The 17,143-nt window shown below is 58.6% G+C and overlaps 8 protein-coding genes and 2 non-coding genes across 10 annotated transcripts; 6 read left to right on the top strand and 4 right to left on the bottom strand.

Annotated features, from left to right (window-relative positions):
- Positions 1 to 98: 98 nt before the first annotated feature.
- On the bottom strand, positions 99 to 1,588 carry BO66DRAFT_473031 (iron-containing alcohol dehydrogenase; the record flags this gene model as incomplete). Its single annotated transcript, XM_025653010.1, has 4 exons — positions 622 to 1,588; positions 535 to 559; positions 462 to 469; positions 99 to 395 (listed from the first exon to the last, which is right to left on the bottom strand). Exons 1-4 carry the CDS (start codon positions 1,498 to 1,500, stop codon positions 99 to 101), a joined length of 1,209 nt encoding a protein of 402 aa, XP_025501766.1. The 5' UTR covers positions 1,501 to 1,588.
- A 954-nt stretch (positions 1,589 to 2,542) lies between these two features.
- On the top strand, positions 2,543 to 4,902 carry catA (catalase catA; the record flags this gene model as incomplete). Its single annotated transcript, XM_025643975.1, has 3 exons — positions 2,543 to 2,776; positions 2,839 to 3,151; positions 3,200 to 4,902. 3 exons carry the CDS (start codon positions 2,543 to 2,545, stop codon positions 4,900 to 4,902), a joined length of 2,250 nt encoding a protein of 749 aa, XP_025501765.1.
- A 405-nt stretch (positions 4,903 to 5,307) lies between these two features.
- On the bottom strand, positions 5,308 to 5,420 carry BO66DRAFT_t230. Its single transcript has one exon. It is a non-coding gene; the product is annotated as a tRNA-Leu (tRNA).
- A 704-nt stretch (positions 5,421 to 6,124) lies between these two features.
- BO66DRAFT_473029 (uncharacterized protein) lies at positions 6,125 to 6,672 on the top strand (the record flags this gene model as incomplete). The annotated part of the gene is made up of 2 exons (XM_025653009.1): positions 6,125 to 6,249; positions 6,308 to 6,672. Exons 1-2 carry the CDS (start codon positions 6,189 to 6,191, stop codon positions 6,670 to 6,672), a joined length of 426 nt encoding a protein of 141 aa, XP_025501764.1. The 5' UTR covers positions 6,125 to 6,188.
- A 688-nt stretch (positions 6,673 to 7,360) lies between these two features.
- Positions 7,361 to 10,249, top strand: BO66DRAFT_456211 (uncharacterized protein; the record flags this gene model as incomplete). The annotated part of the gene is made up of 6 exons (XM_025652129.1): positions 7,361 to 7,420; positions 7,546 to 7,652; positions 7,710 to 8,010; positions 8,078 to 8,650; positions 9,071 to 9,459; positions 9,523 to 10,249. The coding sequence occupies 6 exons, from the start codon at positions 7,361 to 7,363 to the stop codon at positions 10,229 to 10,231; spliced, it is 2,139 nt and encodes a 712-aa protein (XP_025501763.1). The 3' UTR covers positions 10,232 to 10,249.
- Positions 10,250 to 10,520: 271 nt separating this feature from the next.
- BO66DRAFT_136379 (S66 peptidase family protein) lies at positions 10,521 to 11,927 on the top strand. Its single transcript, XM_025642025.1, has one exon. It carries the CDS (start codon positions 10,762 to 10,764, stop codon positions 11,857 to 11,859), a length of 1,098 nt encoding a protein of 365 aa, XP_025501762.1. The 5' UTR covers positions 10,521 to 10,761; the 3' UTR covers positions 11,860 to 11,927.
- A 154-nt stretch (positions 11,928 to 12,081) lies between these two features.
- On the top strand, positions 12,082 to 13,319 carry BO66DRAFT_378268 (putative phosphatidylserine decarboxylase; the record flags this gene model as incomplete). The annotated part of the gene is made up of 5 exons (XM_025645782.1): positions 12,082 to 12,170; positions 12,219 to 12,260; positions 12,312 to 12,447; positions 12,497 to 13,055; positions 13,112 to 13,319. Exons 1-5 carry the CDS (start codon positions 12,111 to 12,113, stop codon positions 13,317 to 13,319), a joined length of 1,005 nt encoding a protein of 334 aa, XP_025501761.1. The 5' UTR covers positions 12,082 to 12,110.
- Positions 13,320 to 13,403: 84 nt separating this feature from the next.
- On the bottom strand, positions 13,404 to 14,586 carry BO66DRAFT_456200 (alpha/beta hydrolase; the record flags this gene model as incomplete). Its single annotated transcript, XM_025652128.1, has 2 exons — positions 13,404 to 13,759; positions 13,875 to 14,586. 2 exons carry the CDS (start codon positions 14,584 to 14,586, stop codon positions 13,404 to 13,406), a joined length of 1,068 nt encoding a protein of 355 aa, XP_025501760.1.
- Positions 14,587 to 14,752: 166 nt separating this feature from the next.
- On the bottom strand, positions 14,753 to 16,310 carry BO66DRAFT_393393 (Gfo/Idh/MocA family protein). Its single transcript, XM_025647752.1, has 4 exons — positions 16,119 to 16,310; positions 15,751 to 16,064; positions 15,533 to 15,680; positions 14,753 to 15,457 (listed from the first exon to the last, which is right to left on the bottom strand). The coding sequence occupies exons 1-4, from the start codon at positions 16,249 to 16,251 to the stop codon at positions 14,853 to 14,855; spliced, it is 1,200 nt and encodes a 399-aa protein (XP_025501759.1). The 5' UTR covers positions 16,252 to 16,310; the 3' UTR covers positions 14,753 to 14,852.
- Positions 16,311 to 16,820: 510 nt separating this feature from the next.
- On the top strand, positions 16,821 to 16,894 carry BO66DRAFT_t232. Its single transcript has one exon. It is a non-coding gene; the product is annotated as a tRNA-Val (tRNA).
- Positions 16,895 to 17,143: the final 249 nt, after the last annotated feature.

The following is a 17,143-nucleotide window of genomic DNA, read 5'->3' as shown; positions in this document are numbered from 1 at the left end:
AACCCAATCCGGAACGGAAACGCGTCAACACCGGATTCGCAACCACTCGCCGCATCGCTTCCTCTACCACACCACACCATAACTACCAACTCTCTCTCTCATTTGGCCATGTTCAGGATCTGAAGGATCCCCTCCTTATCTGGTAGCGCCTTGTTGTGCGCCAATGCGTCAGTCAGCGTCAGCTCAGCGATCTTGTGCAACTGCTCCTCCTGCGTGACGCCGACTTCCGAGAGCCGCGATGGCAGTCCCAGCAGCTTGACAAACCGATGAACCGCATCAGCAGCCTCGGTCTCATGCCACCCAAGCACTTCGTTGAATATCTGGAGGATTGCCTCCTGTGCCGCCTTGGTCTCATTGAGCGTGAATCGGAGCGTCGGGGGGAGTAGAATGCAGCTCTTGACAAGAGTCAGTATGCGTCGGTCCTACAGCAAGGGATGGGGCGGAACTTGACGCCAGCTTACCGTCACACCTATCGGCGACAGTCAGCTCATGAGACTTGAAGGATTGCGGAAACAAGACCAGAATTGAACTCACCATGCTGGACGCCTGCCACACTGCCCTATGTTGGCATCCTTCGATCAGCAAGCTACTCTATCCAGCGCAGGTGCCAACCAAACTCACCAGCTGATGGCCAATAGCGTGGCTTGCCCCCATGGGTATTTTCCACTTAATGAAGGGAATCAAAGCATCTCTAGACCCGCGCTGACTCTCTGCAATGCCTTTTAGCAGCTCGTCCTCGTTGCCACCCTCTTGTCCCTCGTGGTACTCCTTTAGGCCCCGCACCAAAAGCGGCAACCCCTTCTTGATATGAGTTGCAGCCTCCCCGTGGCATTCGGCGCGGCACAGACTCTCCACAAAGTGGTCGACGGCGCGCATGCCCGACGCCAGCCACAGGTGCGACGGAGTGGTTCGTGCGACCGTGGGATCCATCAGGATCAAGGACGGGGCCCCCTCTGGATGCATAAAATGTTGTTTCTTCCCTGTGGCATTGGTCCCGCTCGCGTAGGAGTTCCACTCGCCCGCACTAAGGCTTGTCGGCACACAGATCAGCTTGGTTGCAGGAGCCTTGACGGTGTCCGGTCCGGCTAGGCCTCGCTTCTGGTCCACCAAGGCTTCCATCTCGTCCTCCCCGAATCCCGAGGGGAGTGTAGCACTCAGCATCACGGCGATTTTGCACGCATCCGAGTAGGAGCCCGAACCGATAGAGACAACGGCTTGGATGTCATGGTCCTGGACTCTGTGTGCGATGTCGATGATGTCACTGTAGGGCGAGTGATTGCCCACTCCGACTTTTTTGTAGACCTGGTAGTTTGATAGGTCCTTCTCGAGATCACTAATGACCGAGGACTTTGTGTCGAGACTGGTGCTGACGACGAGAAGGATGCGTGACGCTTTCCACTCGGTCAGGGCGGCCGGGATGTCATCCAGATAGGAGGCCTCGAAGATGGCATCGTGACCATGGCGACCTTCGATATCAAGCTGTTGGATTCTCTCACGCATTTTGATTGAAGCTTCGTGTGCAGCAGTGAAACAAAAGTTAACCGGCGTAATCGTTCCCAAGCCTGGGTTTTGTTCTGACAGGCGAGATGGCGGGGTTATCGCTGAGCCCCGCCGGTGGAGCTGCAGGAATGCCGACTTTCCCGCTCTATCTCTCCTTGAGGGGTAGCCTCAGCGGTGTTCTCGCCTCAATGCCATTCCTTGTGTGATTGATCATCTTGAGCTTGAATGCCATTTCTCACTGCCTGCCATGCTGCAATCGTTGCTCAGTCTGCAGAATCGCCCGTCGGCGAAAACACGGTCGCAGCTCGCAACGGATGCAGCAGCACTGTTCCAGACCCGGGCTTACAAATGCCGGGCCTGGGGCTCCCACCTGTTCAACACTGATGGAAGGTGGGCCTCGATGATCCGCGTAGTTACCAGCAGAGGAACCTGGCTAGTGCCCTGCTTGACTCATGGTTTACCAAGAATATCTGGGTGAGACTGATTACCACTGAAGGATTGCGCGTCTATGCTTATCTAACCTTACTATAACTGCGAGACCCACGCAAACTTGGTTCACCATGTGCTTGGATGATCGCCAACCACAGGGAACCCAGCCCGCCAATGAGTCTGTCTCTGTTTCAGCCCGGGGTTAAATCGGCGGAGAACCTGGAATGAACGACACAACCCTGTTTCGGTGATTGAGAAGACGCGGCATAGAGGGAGACGAGGACTGGATGGATGGGTTACGAGTTCTTAGGGCTCGGCTGTCAGAGTGACGTCTCCCGCTCTCCCCTCACAGCTCACGTCATGGTTACAGCACCACAGCACCACAGCCTCTCAATCTCCCTCTCTTTTCCCCCGCACAACCTTCCAAGTCTCGAATGTCACCAACCAGATGCCCCCAATTACCCACCACTATCCATGGCGGACCGTGCCAAAGGCAGCTCGGTGGGTTGCCGGGTGCTTTAATTACAGCCATGTCCCCGCGACCTGAAGACTCGCCCTTCCGCTACATACTCCCCCAAGTGTAATCAACCCCGCTTGCCTTTTCACATCTATCATGGCTAGCATCGTCGCAGGGGGCCTTGAGCGTGCCCAAGAGGCCGTCAAGAGCGCTTCCAACAAGAACAAGAAGGCCGTAGACCTCGAGCGTGACATGGTTGATGTCACCACCGAACAGCGCCAGACCACCGATCACGGCGTCCCTATCAGCAACACTGACAATTGGCTGAAGGCCGTTGATGGCGATCACACTGGTCCCTCTTTGCTTGAGGACCAGATCGCCCGTGAGAAGGTAGATTGATCCTACCCTCACACTTCGGAGCGAGTTTAATTACTGACGAGTCCCGCCACCAGATTCACCGATTCGACCATGAGCGCATACCCGAGCGAGTCGTTCATGCGCGTGGCACTGGTGCCTTCGGAAACTTTAAGCTCCTCGAGAGCTGCGAAGATGTCTCCTACGCTAACATCCTCAATGACACTTCCCGCAACACGCCAGTTTTCGTCCGCTTTTCCACCGTCCAGGGCAGCAAGGGCAGTGCTGATACTGTCCGTGATGTCCGTGGCTTCGCCGTGAAATTCTACACGGATGAGGGCAACTGGGATATCGTTGGCAACAACATTCCCGTCTTCTTCATTCAGGACTCCATCAAATTCCCCGACTTCGGTATGTTCGTTACGCCTTCTTGTATAGAACCCCGCTAACAAGACCCAGTCCACGCCGTCAAGCCCGAACCGCACAACGAAGTGCCCCAGGCGCAGACCGCGCACAATAACTTCTGGGACTTCTGCTACCTCCATCCCGAAGCCACGCACATGTTCATGTGGGCCATGTCGGACCGCGCCATCCCCCGCTCCTACCGCATGATGCAAGGGTTCGGCGTGAACACCTACTCTCTTATCAACAAGGAGGGCAAGCGCCACTTCGTCAAGTTCATCTGGACCCCGCACCTGGGAGTCCACTCCTTCGTCTGGGACGAGGCCCTCAAGCTGGCCGGCCAGGACCCCGACTTCCACCGTAAGGACCTGATGGAAGCCATCGACAACGGCGCTTATCCCAAGTGGGACCTGCAGATCCAGACCATCCCCGAGGAGAAGCAGGACGACTTTGAATTCGACATCCTTGACGCCACCAAGATCTGGCCCGAGGACTTGGTCCCGCCGCGCACGATCGGTGTCCTCGAGCTCAACCGCAACGTGGACGAGTTCTTCCCGCAGACCGAGCAGGTCGCCTTCTGCACCTCGCACATCGTCCCCGGCATCGACTTCTCCGACGACCCGCTCCTGCAGGGCCGCAACTTCTCCTACTTCGACACGCAGATCAGCCGGCTCGGCATCAACTGGGAGGAGCTGCCCATCAACCGGCCGGTGTGCCCGGTGCTCAACCACAACCGCGACGGGGCCATGAAGCACCGCATCACCAAGGGCACGGTCAACTACTGGCCGAACCGGTTCGAGGCCGGCAAGCCCGACGGGGCGGCGCCGCACCACGGCCAAGGGTTCGAGTCGTACCCGGCGCCCGTGACGGGCCGCAAGCGCCGGGGCCTCGGCCCCAAGTTCCGCGAGCACCACAACCAGGCGCAGCTGTTCTACAACTCGATGAGCGAGCACGAGAAGCTGCACATGATGAAGGCGTTCAGCTTCGAGCTCGACCACTGCGACGACCCGGTCGTCTACGACCGCCTGGCCGGCACCCGGCTGGCCGAGATCGACCTGGGGCTGGCCCAGCAGGTCGCCGAGCTGGTTGGCGCCCCGATCCCGGACAAGGCGCTGCGGCCCAACCACGGCAAGCGCACCATCCGCCTCTCACAGACCGAGTTCCCTCCCAAGGAGCCCACCATCGCCAGCCGCCGCATCGCCATCCTCATCGGCGACGGCTACGACCCCGTCGCCTTCAAGGCCGTCCAGCTAGCCGTCAAGGCCGCCAGCGCCCTCCCCTTCGTCATCGGCACCAAGCGCTCGCCCATCTTTGCGGAGGGTGAATCCAAGGAGACGGGCCAGGGCATCGTGCCCGACCACTACTACGACGGCATGCGCTCCACCATGTTCGACGCGACCTTCATCCCCGGCGGGCCCCACGTCGACACCCTCCGCAAGAACGGCCAGATCAAGTACTGGATCGCCGAGACCTTCGGCCACCTCAAGCCCCTGGCGGGCACGGGCGAGGCCGCCCAGCTGATCAAGGAGGTCGTGGGCAGCGTGCTGGACGTGCAGGTCGCGACCGCCGAGAACCCGGACCCCGTGGAATGGTACGGCGTGGTGACTGCGGGCGGCGTGCAGAAGCCCGAGAGCATCGCGGAGACGATCAAGATCCTCAAGGACGGGAAGGACTTTGTGAGCAAGTTCTTCTACCAGGTCAGCCAGCACCGGAACTACCAGCGCGAGTTGGACGGGTTGGCTTCGACGGTTGCATTCTAAGTCTGGTTGTCGAGTTCGTGGTCAGTTTCGTTTGGAGTTGTGGATTGTATCTTGGACATGTGTAGGCTAGTATGTTAATAATCTGTATGACTTGACGATTTAATCCGATGTGTGTGGGTTGCTGCTGTTCGACGTAGGACATACCTGGTCGTGCTATCGTAAAGGCGACGCGACGGGTACTTTAGATGGAGACAAGCAGGCTACCAGATGCCCTACGCCGGTAAAGTACGGTATGCCAACAGCGCCCGTCGAAAAGTATCATTAAGCTAGCTGGACGAGCAACGAATATGACGAACATAAGTGACAGCAAAACACCACCCACGAAGAAAAGTAACAATAATAAACGCTCTCCCTATTAACAAACAGGAACGGCTTGGCGAGCAACGGTCACCGAGCAAAAAGATATGACAAGAGTGGGATTCGAACCCACGCCATCAAACGATGATCAGGAAGCTCGTGAAAGCTGAATGCTAAGGTAACCTTAACCTGACGCCTTAGACCAACTCGGCCATCTTGCCTTGATGTGTTACTATCGAGGGTTTTGTAAATATGATGCTTAAAACAAGCCAAACCAGGTGGAAGATGTGCGAACTTCTGGTAGAAGTGGTCGGTCCTCGAAGGGTGTATTTGATGCTGGGTGTGGTATTTCATGTCCTCTGTGGACTTTCAGTATTAATTAACCTTCTATGTGGTCTTTCTGGGGTTGTTGATGGGAGTGGGCTAGAATCGTGGGAACTTGCTCGAGGTATATATTCGTCACGCGGCCAATGTCGACAATATCGCTGAAGAGACACGCACAACTCCATTATTGCATCGGATAGAGCTTGAAGAGTGAATGGACAGTATCAAATCCCACTCGAATGTACGATCGAGTCCATACAACAGATGCCAGAAGCACCTGTGGAAGTCACACTATAACTTGTCAAGCCCGGACAAGAAAGGAGGGGACACCCACCACCTCAAGTTCAAGGTCGATTTCGTTGACAATAACTCGAATCCACACCTGAACCGACATGCTCCCTCATTAACCCAAGCTAGAGTCAACCTAGAAACTATGCAGTCACTGGGCTCTGTAATAGAGCCCAATGAGCGAATCATATGCCCCCAACCAGGCTAGTCCGCCTTACCCCATGAAGTCATCCTCATGTCAACATCCCCTAACGCACTATATATCCAGCTACCCAGCTCGATCCCACCCATCACACCTCCCAAGCATCACAGACTCAACTGCACCTCACTACCCCACTACACATAACCCCACTACACACATATACCAGCGCAGCAAAATGTCCTTCCCAACCTACAACCTCCGCCGCCTCGCCCTCACCCACACCCCCCTCGCCCAGCGTAAGCCCTACCCACCAGCCCAAACCCCTATACCACCACCCAACGCTAACGCAAACAGGACCACGCACAACCCCAGCCACCGCCGCCGTCGCCGCCGCCACCTCAGCAGCCAGGAGACTAGCAAGCAAAGCCTCCCCGGGCCAAACCTCCAACGTCGCCAACCCGCAATCCAGCAGCCCGGAATCGCAATCCATCAACGTCGCCCGCGGCAAGCAGGCGCGCCACGCCGACACCCCCGACACGGCGTCGGTGCAGTCGCCCATCTCGTCGCAGTTCGGGCCGACGAGCGAGGCCCACGAGGGCGAGGAGCAGACCTCCGCGGACGCGCAGATCAAGAATCACCCCGGGGAGTCGGAGGCGACTAAGCGGCGGAATGTGGAGAGGGCGGGGGAACGGCCTTTAGGGGCAGAGGATCGGCAGTAATTTTTTTGGGGGGGGTTGTTCTGTACATATGGGAGGGGAGGGGGGTGGGATGATGGTTTTTGATTGTGATTTTGGTTGGTAGATGTGGATAAATGGGGGGGGGGGTTCCAAACATGGGGCTGAGGGGTCTACGGTTGATGTACTGTACGATAGATACAATACAGATATTATCTTGTCGAGTTGGATCTTTATCTAGGATGTATCTGGAAATTGGCGACTTGAATTGTTGTATGACCGAGAAGCCAGGAATCTGCACGGTTACTTCATCCAGCATGGCCATTGCGTGGGTCACAGACCTGGACCGAGACCACGCTCGGCCCCGATTAGGGTTGTGGGTGTCTCATGCAGTGGACTCTGCAGGCCCCGTAGGCGCTGACGGCGCGATGACGGCACCAGATCCCCCCTTCTTGACCCTAAGCTCCCTCCCTAACCACGCCATCGCAGATCTCCCCATCCAAGATCCGGTCTCCATTCTATGTGTATGTCATTCACCTTGCGTCTTGATGATCCGTTCCTTTATCTGTGCCCCCCAAGATTAAATACAAAAATGAAAGAGAAATAAAATCGCACCGATTATAGAATTAGAAATAATTAGACTCCCGCCTCGACCGGATCCTCATCACACCAGCCACACCAACAACGGTGCACCCTTCCACCATCGCAAACCCAAGCCAACACGAACGACAAAATGGCAGATAGCATGGACTTCCCCAAATCCCTGACCCTTAAAGACGCCGGCGGCAGTAGTGTACGCCCCCGATCTCTCCCTTCCCCCCCCCCCCCCCCCCCCCCCCCCCCCCCCCCCCACAAACATCAAAAATCGCACTCACCCTCTCCTACCTTATACTAGGAACCAAGCTAACCCCCCCCAAGTCCCAAGGCTCCCGCCCCACCCAACAAGACCGATACACAATCCTCCGCCCGGAAGCCTTCGAAAGTAAAAACGACCAGCTGGCGCTCTTCGCGGTCTACGATGGCCAGTACGCTCTCACCTCGTTCCTACAGAGATTCTCCACCGCTAACAGGTGACCGACCAGCGGCTCAAGCAAAGTCGCCAAACACGCCCGCGACAACCTCCCCGTCTTCCTGCGACACAGCCCCGACCTCCCGACGGGCGAGTACGAGAAGGCGATCGTCGAGGCCATCCGGCGCGAGGAGGAGCAGCTGCTGCATGAGTTCTGGGAGGGGGAGGATAAGCATGCGCTGGCGGGGACGACGATGGCGCTCGCGGTCGTGAACCTCACGCGGGGCGTGTTGGTCGTCGGGAATGTGGGCGACTCGGATGTGTTGCTGGGGGAGGAGGGGGGTGCTGCTGGGTGTGGGACGGGGATGGAGGTGGTAGGTTCTGTACCCAGTCCCTGGGGATATGGGGTGGTGCTGCTGCTGATGATGATGGTGGGAGCAGACGAGATTATCGACGACGCATAAGCCCGAGAGCGACGGGGAGAAGCATCGGGTGGAGTTGGCGGGCGGGACGGTCAATACGGAGAGTGGGACGGCGCGAGTGGGTGAGTCTTTCCTTGAACTAGAACTACCTGGAATCCGAACCCGGGCTGAGGTCCCTCCCTCACCAGGAGCGCTGAACATGTCCCGTGCCCTGGGCGACCTGCGCTACAAAACCCCCCTCAACAACATGACCCAGCGGGCCAAAAGCGGCAGCGGCAGCGGCAGCGGCAGCTCCGAAGGAGGGACCCCCTCCGCCGCCCACGACACCCCCCCGCAGCGCGGCGACTTCATCTCCAGCGAGCCCGCCCTCAACCGCGTCGACCTCCGCGACGATCGTCGCTACGTGCTGGCCCTGCTGTCCGATGGCGTGACCAATGTGCTGGACGACGCGACCATTCTCAACCGCATCGTCGAGCTGCGGCAGTCCGGGTTCGACGCGACGCGGGCGGCGCAGAATATCACCGAGGGGACGACGGCGCTGCCGGGCAGTGATAATGCGACCTGCGTGGCGGTTTTTCTGGAAGGGCCGAAGGTTGGGCAATCATGACCTGAGCCTTATTCTAAAGGTTAAATGAGGTGATGTGTGAGGTGGTGAGGTGGGCGGGGGTGTGCATATTAGATAGCATTGCATTGCGTGCATGCATAGCATAGGTGCATTTCACAGGACCTCCGGATGCGATTAGATCGGTGGGATGATATACAATACAAACCTACTGTAGCAGCCAAGGTTCAACGCACTGCAGCATGGATGAATCATGGATCTAGACCCCCCCCCCCCCCCGTGACCAATGATCATCGCCGGAAGCGATAGCCGAGGCGATCGGCGTGGCCCGGTCACAATGAGATCAGCCTATACTCGTACCATAGAACCTTGGCTAGTAGCACCACCACATGTTCACGTCATGCTTGGCATCCAGCAGACAAGAAATATATAGATTATCCCGCGATGTAGCCCGGATGGATACTCACCGTCACGAATTACCCAATTGCACCTGCCATGTTCGAGAATATCGTCGCCCCCCAGCTGAAGAACCGGCTCCAGCGCCCTACCCCCACCTTCGGCCCCTTGGCCACAAGCAACATCATCGACATCCGGACGGACAAGAGCGAGACGCAGCTCCGACAGTCGCTGCAGGACGCCGTGCACGCCGCGTGCCATGGACAGGCCGCCATGCCCGACTTGCTCCTCTGGGACGAACAGGGGCTGCGCCTGTTCGAGGAGGTGACCTTCTCCCCGGCCTATTATCTGACCAACGAGGAGATCGGGCTGTTGCAGAAGCACCAATACCAGATCGCGGAGCACATCCCCTCCGGAAGCATGCTGGTTGAACTGGGCAGCGGGTGAGTTGCGAGTGGCCCCTCTCTGGGTCGTCGGGGGGAGAAGAACGACACTGACCCAGCAAGCAACCTCCGCAAGGTGAAGATCCTCCTCGACGCACTCGACGCGCTAGGCCGCGAGGTCGACTACTTCGCCCTGGACGTCTCCTTCGCCGAGCTGCAGCGCACACTGAGCATGGTCCCGCCGGGCATCTTCCGGCACGTGCGCTGTTTCGGGCTGCTGGGGACCTACGACGACGGCCGCGAGTGGCTGCAGCGGTCGGACCTCCGCGCCCGGCCGAAGACCATCCTGTCTCTGGGCTCGACGCTGGGCAGCTTCCCCCGGGCGGAGGCCGCCGGGTTCCTGGCCAGCTTCGTGCACGCGGATGCCGGCACGGGAAGCAGCCCGTCCTTTTTAGTTGGGTTGGATGGATGTAAAGAGCCGGCACGGGTGCGGGCGGCGTACAATGATCCCGAGGGGGTCAATCGCCGGTTCATCACGCATGGGCTGGAGCGGGCGAATGAGATCCTCGACCACGAGGCATTTGCGCTCGATCGCTGGGGTGTTGAGGGGCAGTGGAACGTGGAGAACGGCAGCCACGATCAGTTCTATGTGTCCACTGGGGAGGTGGATCTGGCCGGCAAGAGAGTCTCAGCGGGGACGCGCATCCGAGCGGTGCAGAGCCACAAGTACGATGGCGATGATCGGATGGCGCTCCTTGGGAGGGCCGGGTTGGAGGAGGTCGATGCGTGGGCATCGGGGAGTCAGTATCGTGGGTGCAGCCGCATCCTGTGAGAACCAGCGCTAACTGATGTGCAGATTTGCTATTTTTAAGCAGCTGATAGAGATAGACAAGGTTGTTTTGAGCTGAAAGATTTATCCGTGCCTAATGTGATGATTCTCCTGCGCATCTCACGATAATAACCGCAGAACCTGGCTGTCTGGTCGTCCGTAGAGCTGCAACTATGCAAACATGCAAACATGCAAACAGACCAAATCAATGACGACAGCAAATGCCAAATAAGCCAAACAGCACCAACAGCGCAAACACCCCGCATCGGCCAATCAGGGCATCCCCGCATTCTCGAAGGATGCTTTGCAAACATCCCCATCTCACGATGGTGTTTGATTCAGTTGTGGGATTCGGCGTATATAACAGCATCAGTTGCCTTGATAAAAATGATGCAAAGCACGCAGTATCTGTTGAGCCCTCATCTATCATCCCAATCCTTGATTTGGTTTTGATTTTCCATCTGGACTCATCTACTTAACCTTGGATTTACATTGTATATCACCCTACACTCAACAATAATCACATCCCCACCATGGCCATCACCGCAGCCCTAACTCAACCCACCATTCTCCCCCCCGCCCTCCGCCCCGGCGACACCATCGCGCTGGTCTCCCCGTCCGCCCGCCTGAACAGCATCCTCCCCACGCCCCTCCACCGCGGCCGCCTCTTCCTAGAATCCCTGGGCTTCCGCGTGCGCATCATCTACACCCCCTACCCGGAACCCAGCACCATCGCCGACTCGATCCGGATCCGCACGGGGGAGCTGCACGAGGCCTTCGGGGACCCGACCGTGCAGGCGATCATCTGCACGATCGGCGGCCAGCACGCCAACGAGCTGCTCCCGCACCTGGACTACGAGCTCATCCGCGCGAACCCCAAGATCTTCGTCGGCTACAGCGACACCACCTTCCTGCACTACGCGCTGGAGTCGCGCGCGGGGCTGCGCACCTTCTACGGGCCCAGCGTGCTGACCGACTTCGCCGACGTGCATCCGCTGCCCCTGACGGTGGAGCATCTGCTGCATGTGCTGACGGGCCGCCAGGGGGCCGGTGGGGCGGTGGGGCCGGTGCCGCGATCACCGCGCTGCGCCGTCGAGCACAACGATTTCCAGTTCGGGCGCGATGCCTCGGTCGAGCCCCGCGTGACGGCGCCCGCGCCGCCGTGGCGCTGGGTGAGACGCGGTCGTGCCGAGGGCAAGCTGTACGGCGGCACGGTGCATATCGTCGAACGGCTGCAGGGGACGGGGTTTGCGCCGGCCTCGTGGCAGGGCCATGTTCTGCTGCTCGAGTCGGCCATGGGGTTCGATACGATCGAGCGCCCGTATTCGGTGGCACGGTTCAGGGGGAACTTGGTGGATCTGGCGTTGTCCGGGGTGCTGGGCGAGATTAGTGGGTTGGTGGTCGGACGGGGGTATAAGTATGATGAGCGCATGCAGGAGGAGTTGGCGGCGGTGATTGTGGAGGTGTTGGACGTGGTGGTCGGCAGGAAGGATGAGCTGCCGGTGTTGATGAACGTGGATGTGGGCCATACCAGCCCGTTTGTCACGCTGCCGTTTGGGGCGAGGGTGAGGCTGGATTCGGAGAGGGACGAGTTTGTGGTCTTGGAGGCGGGCGTGTCTACGAGTACTTAGTCTGGATTTGGTGCATTGAGGGTTATTTCTAAGTTCTCTGAGTGATAGCAGTGGATAGCATATTTAGTACCTAATGATTGAAATTGCATATGGTACTGTTCACCTAGTAGAGTAACACCTCCCCTCCCATCATCCTTACATCATCCCCGCACGCGGAGATCTCCTTCCACCATCTCTTCATCTCTGCATCCACAACACAACTGGAACTCTTCTCCACGACAACCACAACGGACTCCTACCACAACAGCAACATGGGCTTTCTCGACGTCCTCCACAAGATCGCAGACGACCTGCTGGCCCGGGTCAAAATGGTACGTAGTCCTCCCACCCTCCCGTATCTGAGCCCACTAACCTCTCAGATCCAAAACCGCCAAGTAGGATGGCTCACCATCAATCGCAAGGTCAACCCCTCCCCCCTTCTCGATTGCCATAAGCAAAGCTAACCAACCCAGACTGGCCAGCTCGTCCGCGAACAGCAACCCCTCTGGAAGAAACTCAAACTCCTCCTGCTGTTCAACCCTCTCACCGAATGGCTGGACACCACCCACCTGATGCGCCTATACATGCACCGCGAAGCGATCAAAGAGGGTATTTCCTTTCCTCTCCCCCCCTACACCCCCATAATAATGGCGGACAGGCCAAGAAGAAGCCACCCCGACCTCGCGCAACCGCATCGCCGCCTTCATCGCCTTCTACCACATCGACATGACCCAATTCGACCCCTCGGATATTTCGGCGTACCGCAACTTCGAGGACTTCTTCGTCCGCGCGCACCGGCCCGGCTCGCGACCGATCTTCGAGCCCGACAACCCCCGCACGGCAGTGGTTGTGGCCGACAGCCGCGTCGTGGCCTACGACTCCGTTGCAGAGAGCCAGAAGGTGTGGATCAAGGGGTGCGACTTCTCGATCACCAACCTAGTGATGGACCGGCGGCTTGGGGCGCAGTTCGACGGCAGCGCGATCGCGAGCTTCCGTCTCTCGCCGCAGGATTATCACCGCTTCCATTGTCCGGTGCGTGGGACGGTGACAATGTATAGGGGTATGCCTGGGGATTATTACGAGGTGGATCCGATTGCGTTGCGGAGCGGGGTGGATATTCTGACGCGCAATGCGAGGGATTATGTTGTGGTGGATAGTGAGGAGTTCGGGGAGGTGCTGTTTGTGGCGATTGGGGCGGCGCAGGTCGGGACTGTGAGGTTTGTTTCTCCTGCGGGATGGGCGAAGAGGTGGAGATGCTGATGTGTGTCGGTAGGATCCACGAGCGGTTCCAGCAGCCGGGGGCTCGGATCGAGAAAGGCGAGGAGTTGGGCCATTTCCAGTTCGGGGGGTCGTCGATCATCGTCGCCTTCCAGCGGAGGCGGATCGTCTTCGACGAGGATCTGCTGCGGGCGAGCAAGAATGCCATCGCCACCGATGTGGAGGTGGGCATGAGTTTGGGACGGGCGGGAGAGAAGGCGTAATCTTCTACAAGTACCTGATGCTATCTGGCGAATTTGATACCAAGAACCAGCCCAGCAGTTCTATGTCTATGCAAGTATATCCATCTATCCTCCGCTCTGCCCATTCCCATCCCCACTGCTCCGCCCCTCCGCCAACGCCCGCACATCGCGCGCCACCTCCCTCAACGCCCGCATGGCCGCCTCGCTCCACGGCGCCATCTGCAGAAACCCATGACACAGCTCCGCATAATGCCGCCACACGACCGCATTGCCCGCGGCCTGGAGCTTGCTCGCCAACTCCACCCCGACATCCCGCAGCGGATCGAAGCCACACGTATACACCCTGGCCGGCGGCAGCCCCTGCAGCTGGTCGGGGGGTTGCATCCCCGGGGAGATATACCGACTGGACGGCGCCACACCGTCGGGGATGTAGTTGGCTGCGAAGTTGAAGATCCCGTTACCTGCGTGCCCATGTTAGCATCGCATCCCATCTTCAGCCCAGCCTTCATGCACCATAAACAGAAGAGCAAAGGGCGCACAGCCCCGTAAGAACATCAATAAGAGAGAAGGACATACAATCCAAATACAACCCCGCCCCATCATTATTCTCCACGGCCGCGGGCGTATCGAACGGCAACCGTGCCTCGGGGTACAGCAGCACCAACCCATCCAGCCCCTTCAGTTTCCTGTCCGCACGGCGCAGCGAAACCGCCGCCGTCATGTTCCCGCCGGCACTGTCCCCGCCCCCGAAGATCCGGGCCGGGTCGACGTGGCGCGCCTGCCCGCCCTCCCCGCGCAGCCAGTCGATCACCGCGTCGTACTCGTCCAGCTGCGTCGGGTACGTCCACTCCGGGGCCAGCCGGTACTCGACCAGGTAGATCTGGATGCCGGCGGCTTCGGCGAGGAGGCGGCAGCCCGGCTCGAAGTCGTCGCCGCTGCCGACGGTGTATCCGCCCCCGTGGAAGTAGATGAGGGCTGGGGCCAGGTTGTGCGGGGTCGGGCTGGCGGGGTCGGTGTCGGAGGGGCGGTGCGGGGTCGCAGCCGGGCGGGTTGGGTACAGGATGCGCAGGGGGATGGTGCCGTGCGGCCCGGCGGGGATGGCGGTGTGCTCGACGTGCAGGATTGACGGCTGTTTTGAGGTGGGGATGTTGTGCAGGCTGAAGGTTTGGACGTGGTGGCGTCGTTCTTGGAAGATGTCGCGGCCTGAGAGCCGGAGGGGAGGGTTTTGGGTGAGGAAGGATTGCACTTCTGGGTCGAGGGTGCTGCGGGGGGCGGTTTGGGGGATCATTTTGTGGTGGTTCTGGGTTTAAGGGCTCAAGGTGGTGAGAAGGATGTAGAGTTGCTTATGGGCCAGGGAGTGGTGGTGGTGGTGGTGCTTGTTTATATGCTTTCAGTTAGGGTATAGATCTGGTGGGGACTGTGAAATCAACCCAACGTCATTGTTCTCGGAAGTAGCGGACATACACTACATTACTCGATACTACCACAGCATTAACTAGGTACTAGTACTCAGTAATCATGAATTCAAGATGAATCATATCCCACCACTGCACACTACTCCTTCTCATCCGCCTGCTCCCCCCGTACCGGCAGCCCCGCCGCGCGATACAACCGATCAATGCACTCCATCTGCCAGACACTCTCCTCGCCGGGGATCCAGTACGCGGGCGTCCTCCCGCGCACCGCATCGACAAACGCCTCCAGCTGCCACCGATACGTACTCCACGCCGACTGGCCGCCGCGCGCCCCGTCGCTGGTCGTCACGTTGCCCCACAGCGGACCCCCGCGATACTGCCGGTGGGACCTGGTCTTCCCCGTCGTCTTGTCCGTGATGGCGATGTAGTGGTACAGGTGCGGCATCATCGCGTTGTAGAAGAAGATGATCGCCTTGTCCGTCTCCACCTCGATGGACGGCAGCTCCCAGAACCGCGGCACCAGGCCCCCCGCCGCCCACGCCCGCGCCATGTCCGTGTAGATCCGGCTGTGCACGTCGCGGCCCTGCGCGTCCTCGAAGGTCACGTACGCGTACATCGCCTCGTCGACGCGCGGGTCCGCCGCCGAGCGTCGCGCCGTCACCGAGTGGATCGTCTTGGGCAGTTGGCTGCGCAGCGCGTAGCGCGTGAACGAGAGCGCGTACGTCATGTCCATTGCGGATCCGCCTGCGCTTGTGTCAGGATGCAGTTGCTCGAGCATGAAAGATGAAGGGAGAAAAGAGGAGGCCAGGGAGTGCATACCCGCAAGATCATATTGCCACCGGATATCCCCCTTGGGCACCCCGGGACTGGCGGTCATGATGGCCTCGGTCCGGATGATGCGGCCGTACTCGCCGGATTCGAGGATGTGGCGGAAGGCGTGCGCCGCGGGGTGGAATTGCCAGTGGAACTGCGCCCAGATCAGTATATGCTGCATTCATAATAAATGCTGCATGCACAGTCTCGAAGAGCGAACGCACCGCTTCCTCAATCGTCACCCCCTTCTCCTTGGCCTGGTCGATCAGCGCGCGCGCCTCCTCCGCGTTCGAGGTGAAGGGCTTCTCGCAGAGGACGTGCTTCCCCGCCTGGATCGCCTTGGCCGCCCATTCGTAGTGCAGCCCGTTCGGGGTCGAGATGTAGACGATGTCGACGGCCGGGTCGTCCAGCAGCGCCTGGTACGAGTCGTGCGACCGGGTGAAGTGGTACTGCTTGACGGCGTGGGCGGCTGTCGCGGCGTCGCGCGAGGCGATGCTGTAGAGGATCACGTCGGGGTGGGTTTCGACGGGATGGATGACTGCGTTGATTAGAATAGGTTATAAAATTGTTGGCTCCTGGTGGTGAGGCGTACCAGCTGCGGCGTTGATCTGGGCGGAGGAGAGCACGCCGAGCCTGAGGGCATTCGGCGACTTCTGCGGCGCGGAGTGCAGGAATGCGCCCAGGTACTGGTGGAGGAATGTTGCACCCTGGAGGACGAGAGCCATCTTGCTTCAGTTTGTTGCCGATATCAAGGTAGTCGTGACCTTTATCGAGCCGAGAAGAGTGTTCCTGAGTTGATGTTTATGTGAGGTGGGCGGAGAGCGATAAGAGCGGAGTATAAGCTGTGAGTGATGACGTTGACAGCCCGTCACTCTTGCACTGGTCGACAGGTCCAGTATGGACAACGCTTGAATGGTGTAACTTTCGTCTCTTCCAATCGTATTGATCAATGTAATCACCTAGCATATGGTGCGTTGTGTTGTGGTCTGATTGCAGAGCCTAGTCTGGATGTCCACGGTTGACGGTCGGTTGACGTCTTGTACACATTGTTTCAGTATGATGCATCCTTCAGGTTGATTTGGAGTGTTGGACTCTAGAAGGAAATCATATCGCTCCGCTAGTCAGTCAGTCAGTGGAGCTCAAAATATACAAGTTGGAACTTCACCATCCTCACCTTGGGACATCTCATCACATTATAGACATAGTGTTGAACTGTAAATGAGTGCAACTTCATTTCAGGCTACAGCAAGAAGTAGGGACGTAATGCATAAATAAAACGTTTATTGTATCAATTGGCCGGATGGTGTAGTTGGTTATCACGTATCGTTAACACCGATAAGGTCCTGGGATCGAGCCCCAGTCTGGTCATTGCCTTTTGCTTTTGCATGCATTTTGCCACCCTTGCTATCTTATCGCTGGCCGTCCGACCCTGTCACATCAACCCCTCCTGGTTGATGCCAGCTATTGATGCATCTCTGCCAGGTGCACTTGGTGCACCAAGTCAACGGCCGTCCTTGAGACTTGGACCCTCTTTTGGCCCCCACGGGTCTCCCTCAGATCTCATGTTCATCTCTTCCGAGAATGGGATCTAGTCTGCCCCTCTAATCTTATCGCACC

The sequence above is a fragment of the Aspergillus aculeatinus genome (genome assembly GCF_003184765.1).
Source record: "Aspergillus aculeatinus CBS 121060 unplaced genomic scaffold BO66scaffold_38, whole genome shotgun sequence".
NCBI lineage: Eukaryota > Fungi > Ascomycota > Eurotiomycetes > Eurotiales > Aspergillaceae > Aspergillus > Aspergillus aculeatinus.
Note: the sequence above shows the minus strand (reverse complement) of the source record. Positions and strands in the feature narration are given on the sequence as shown.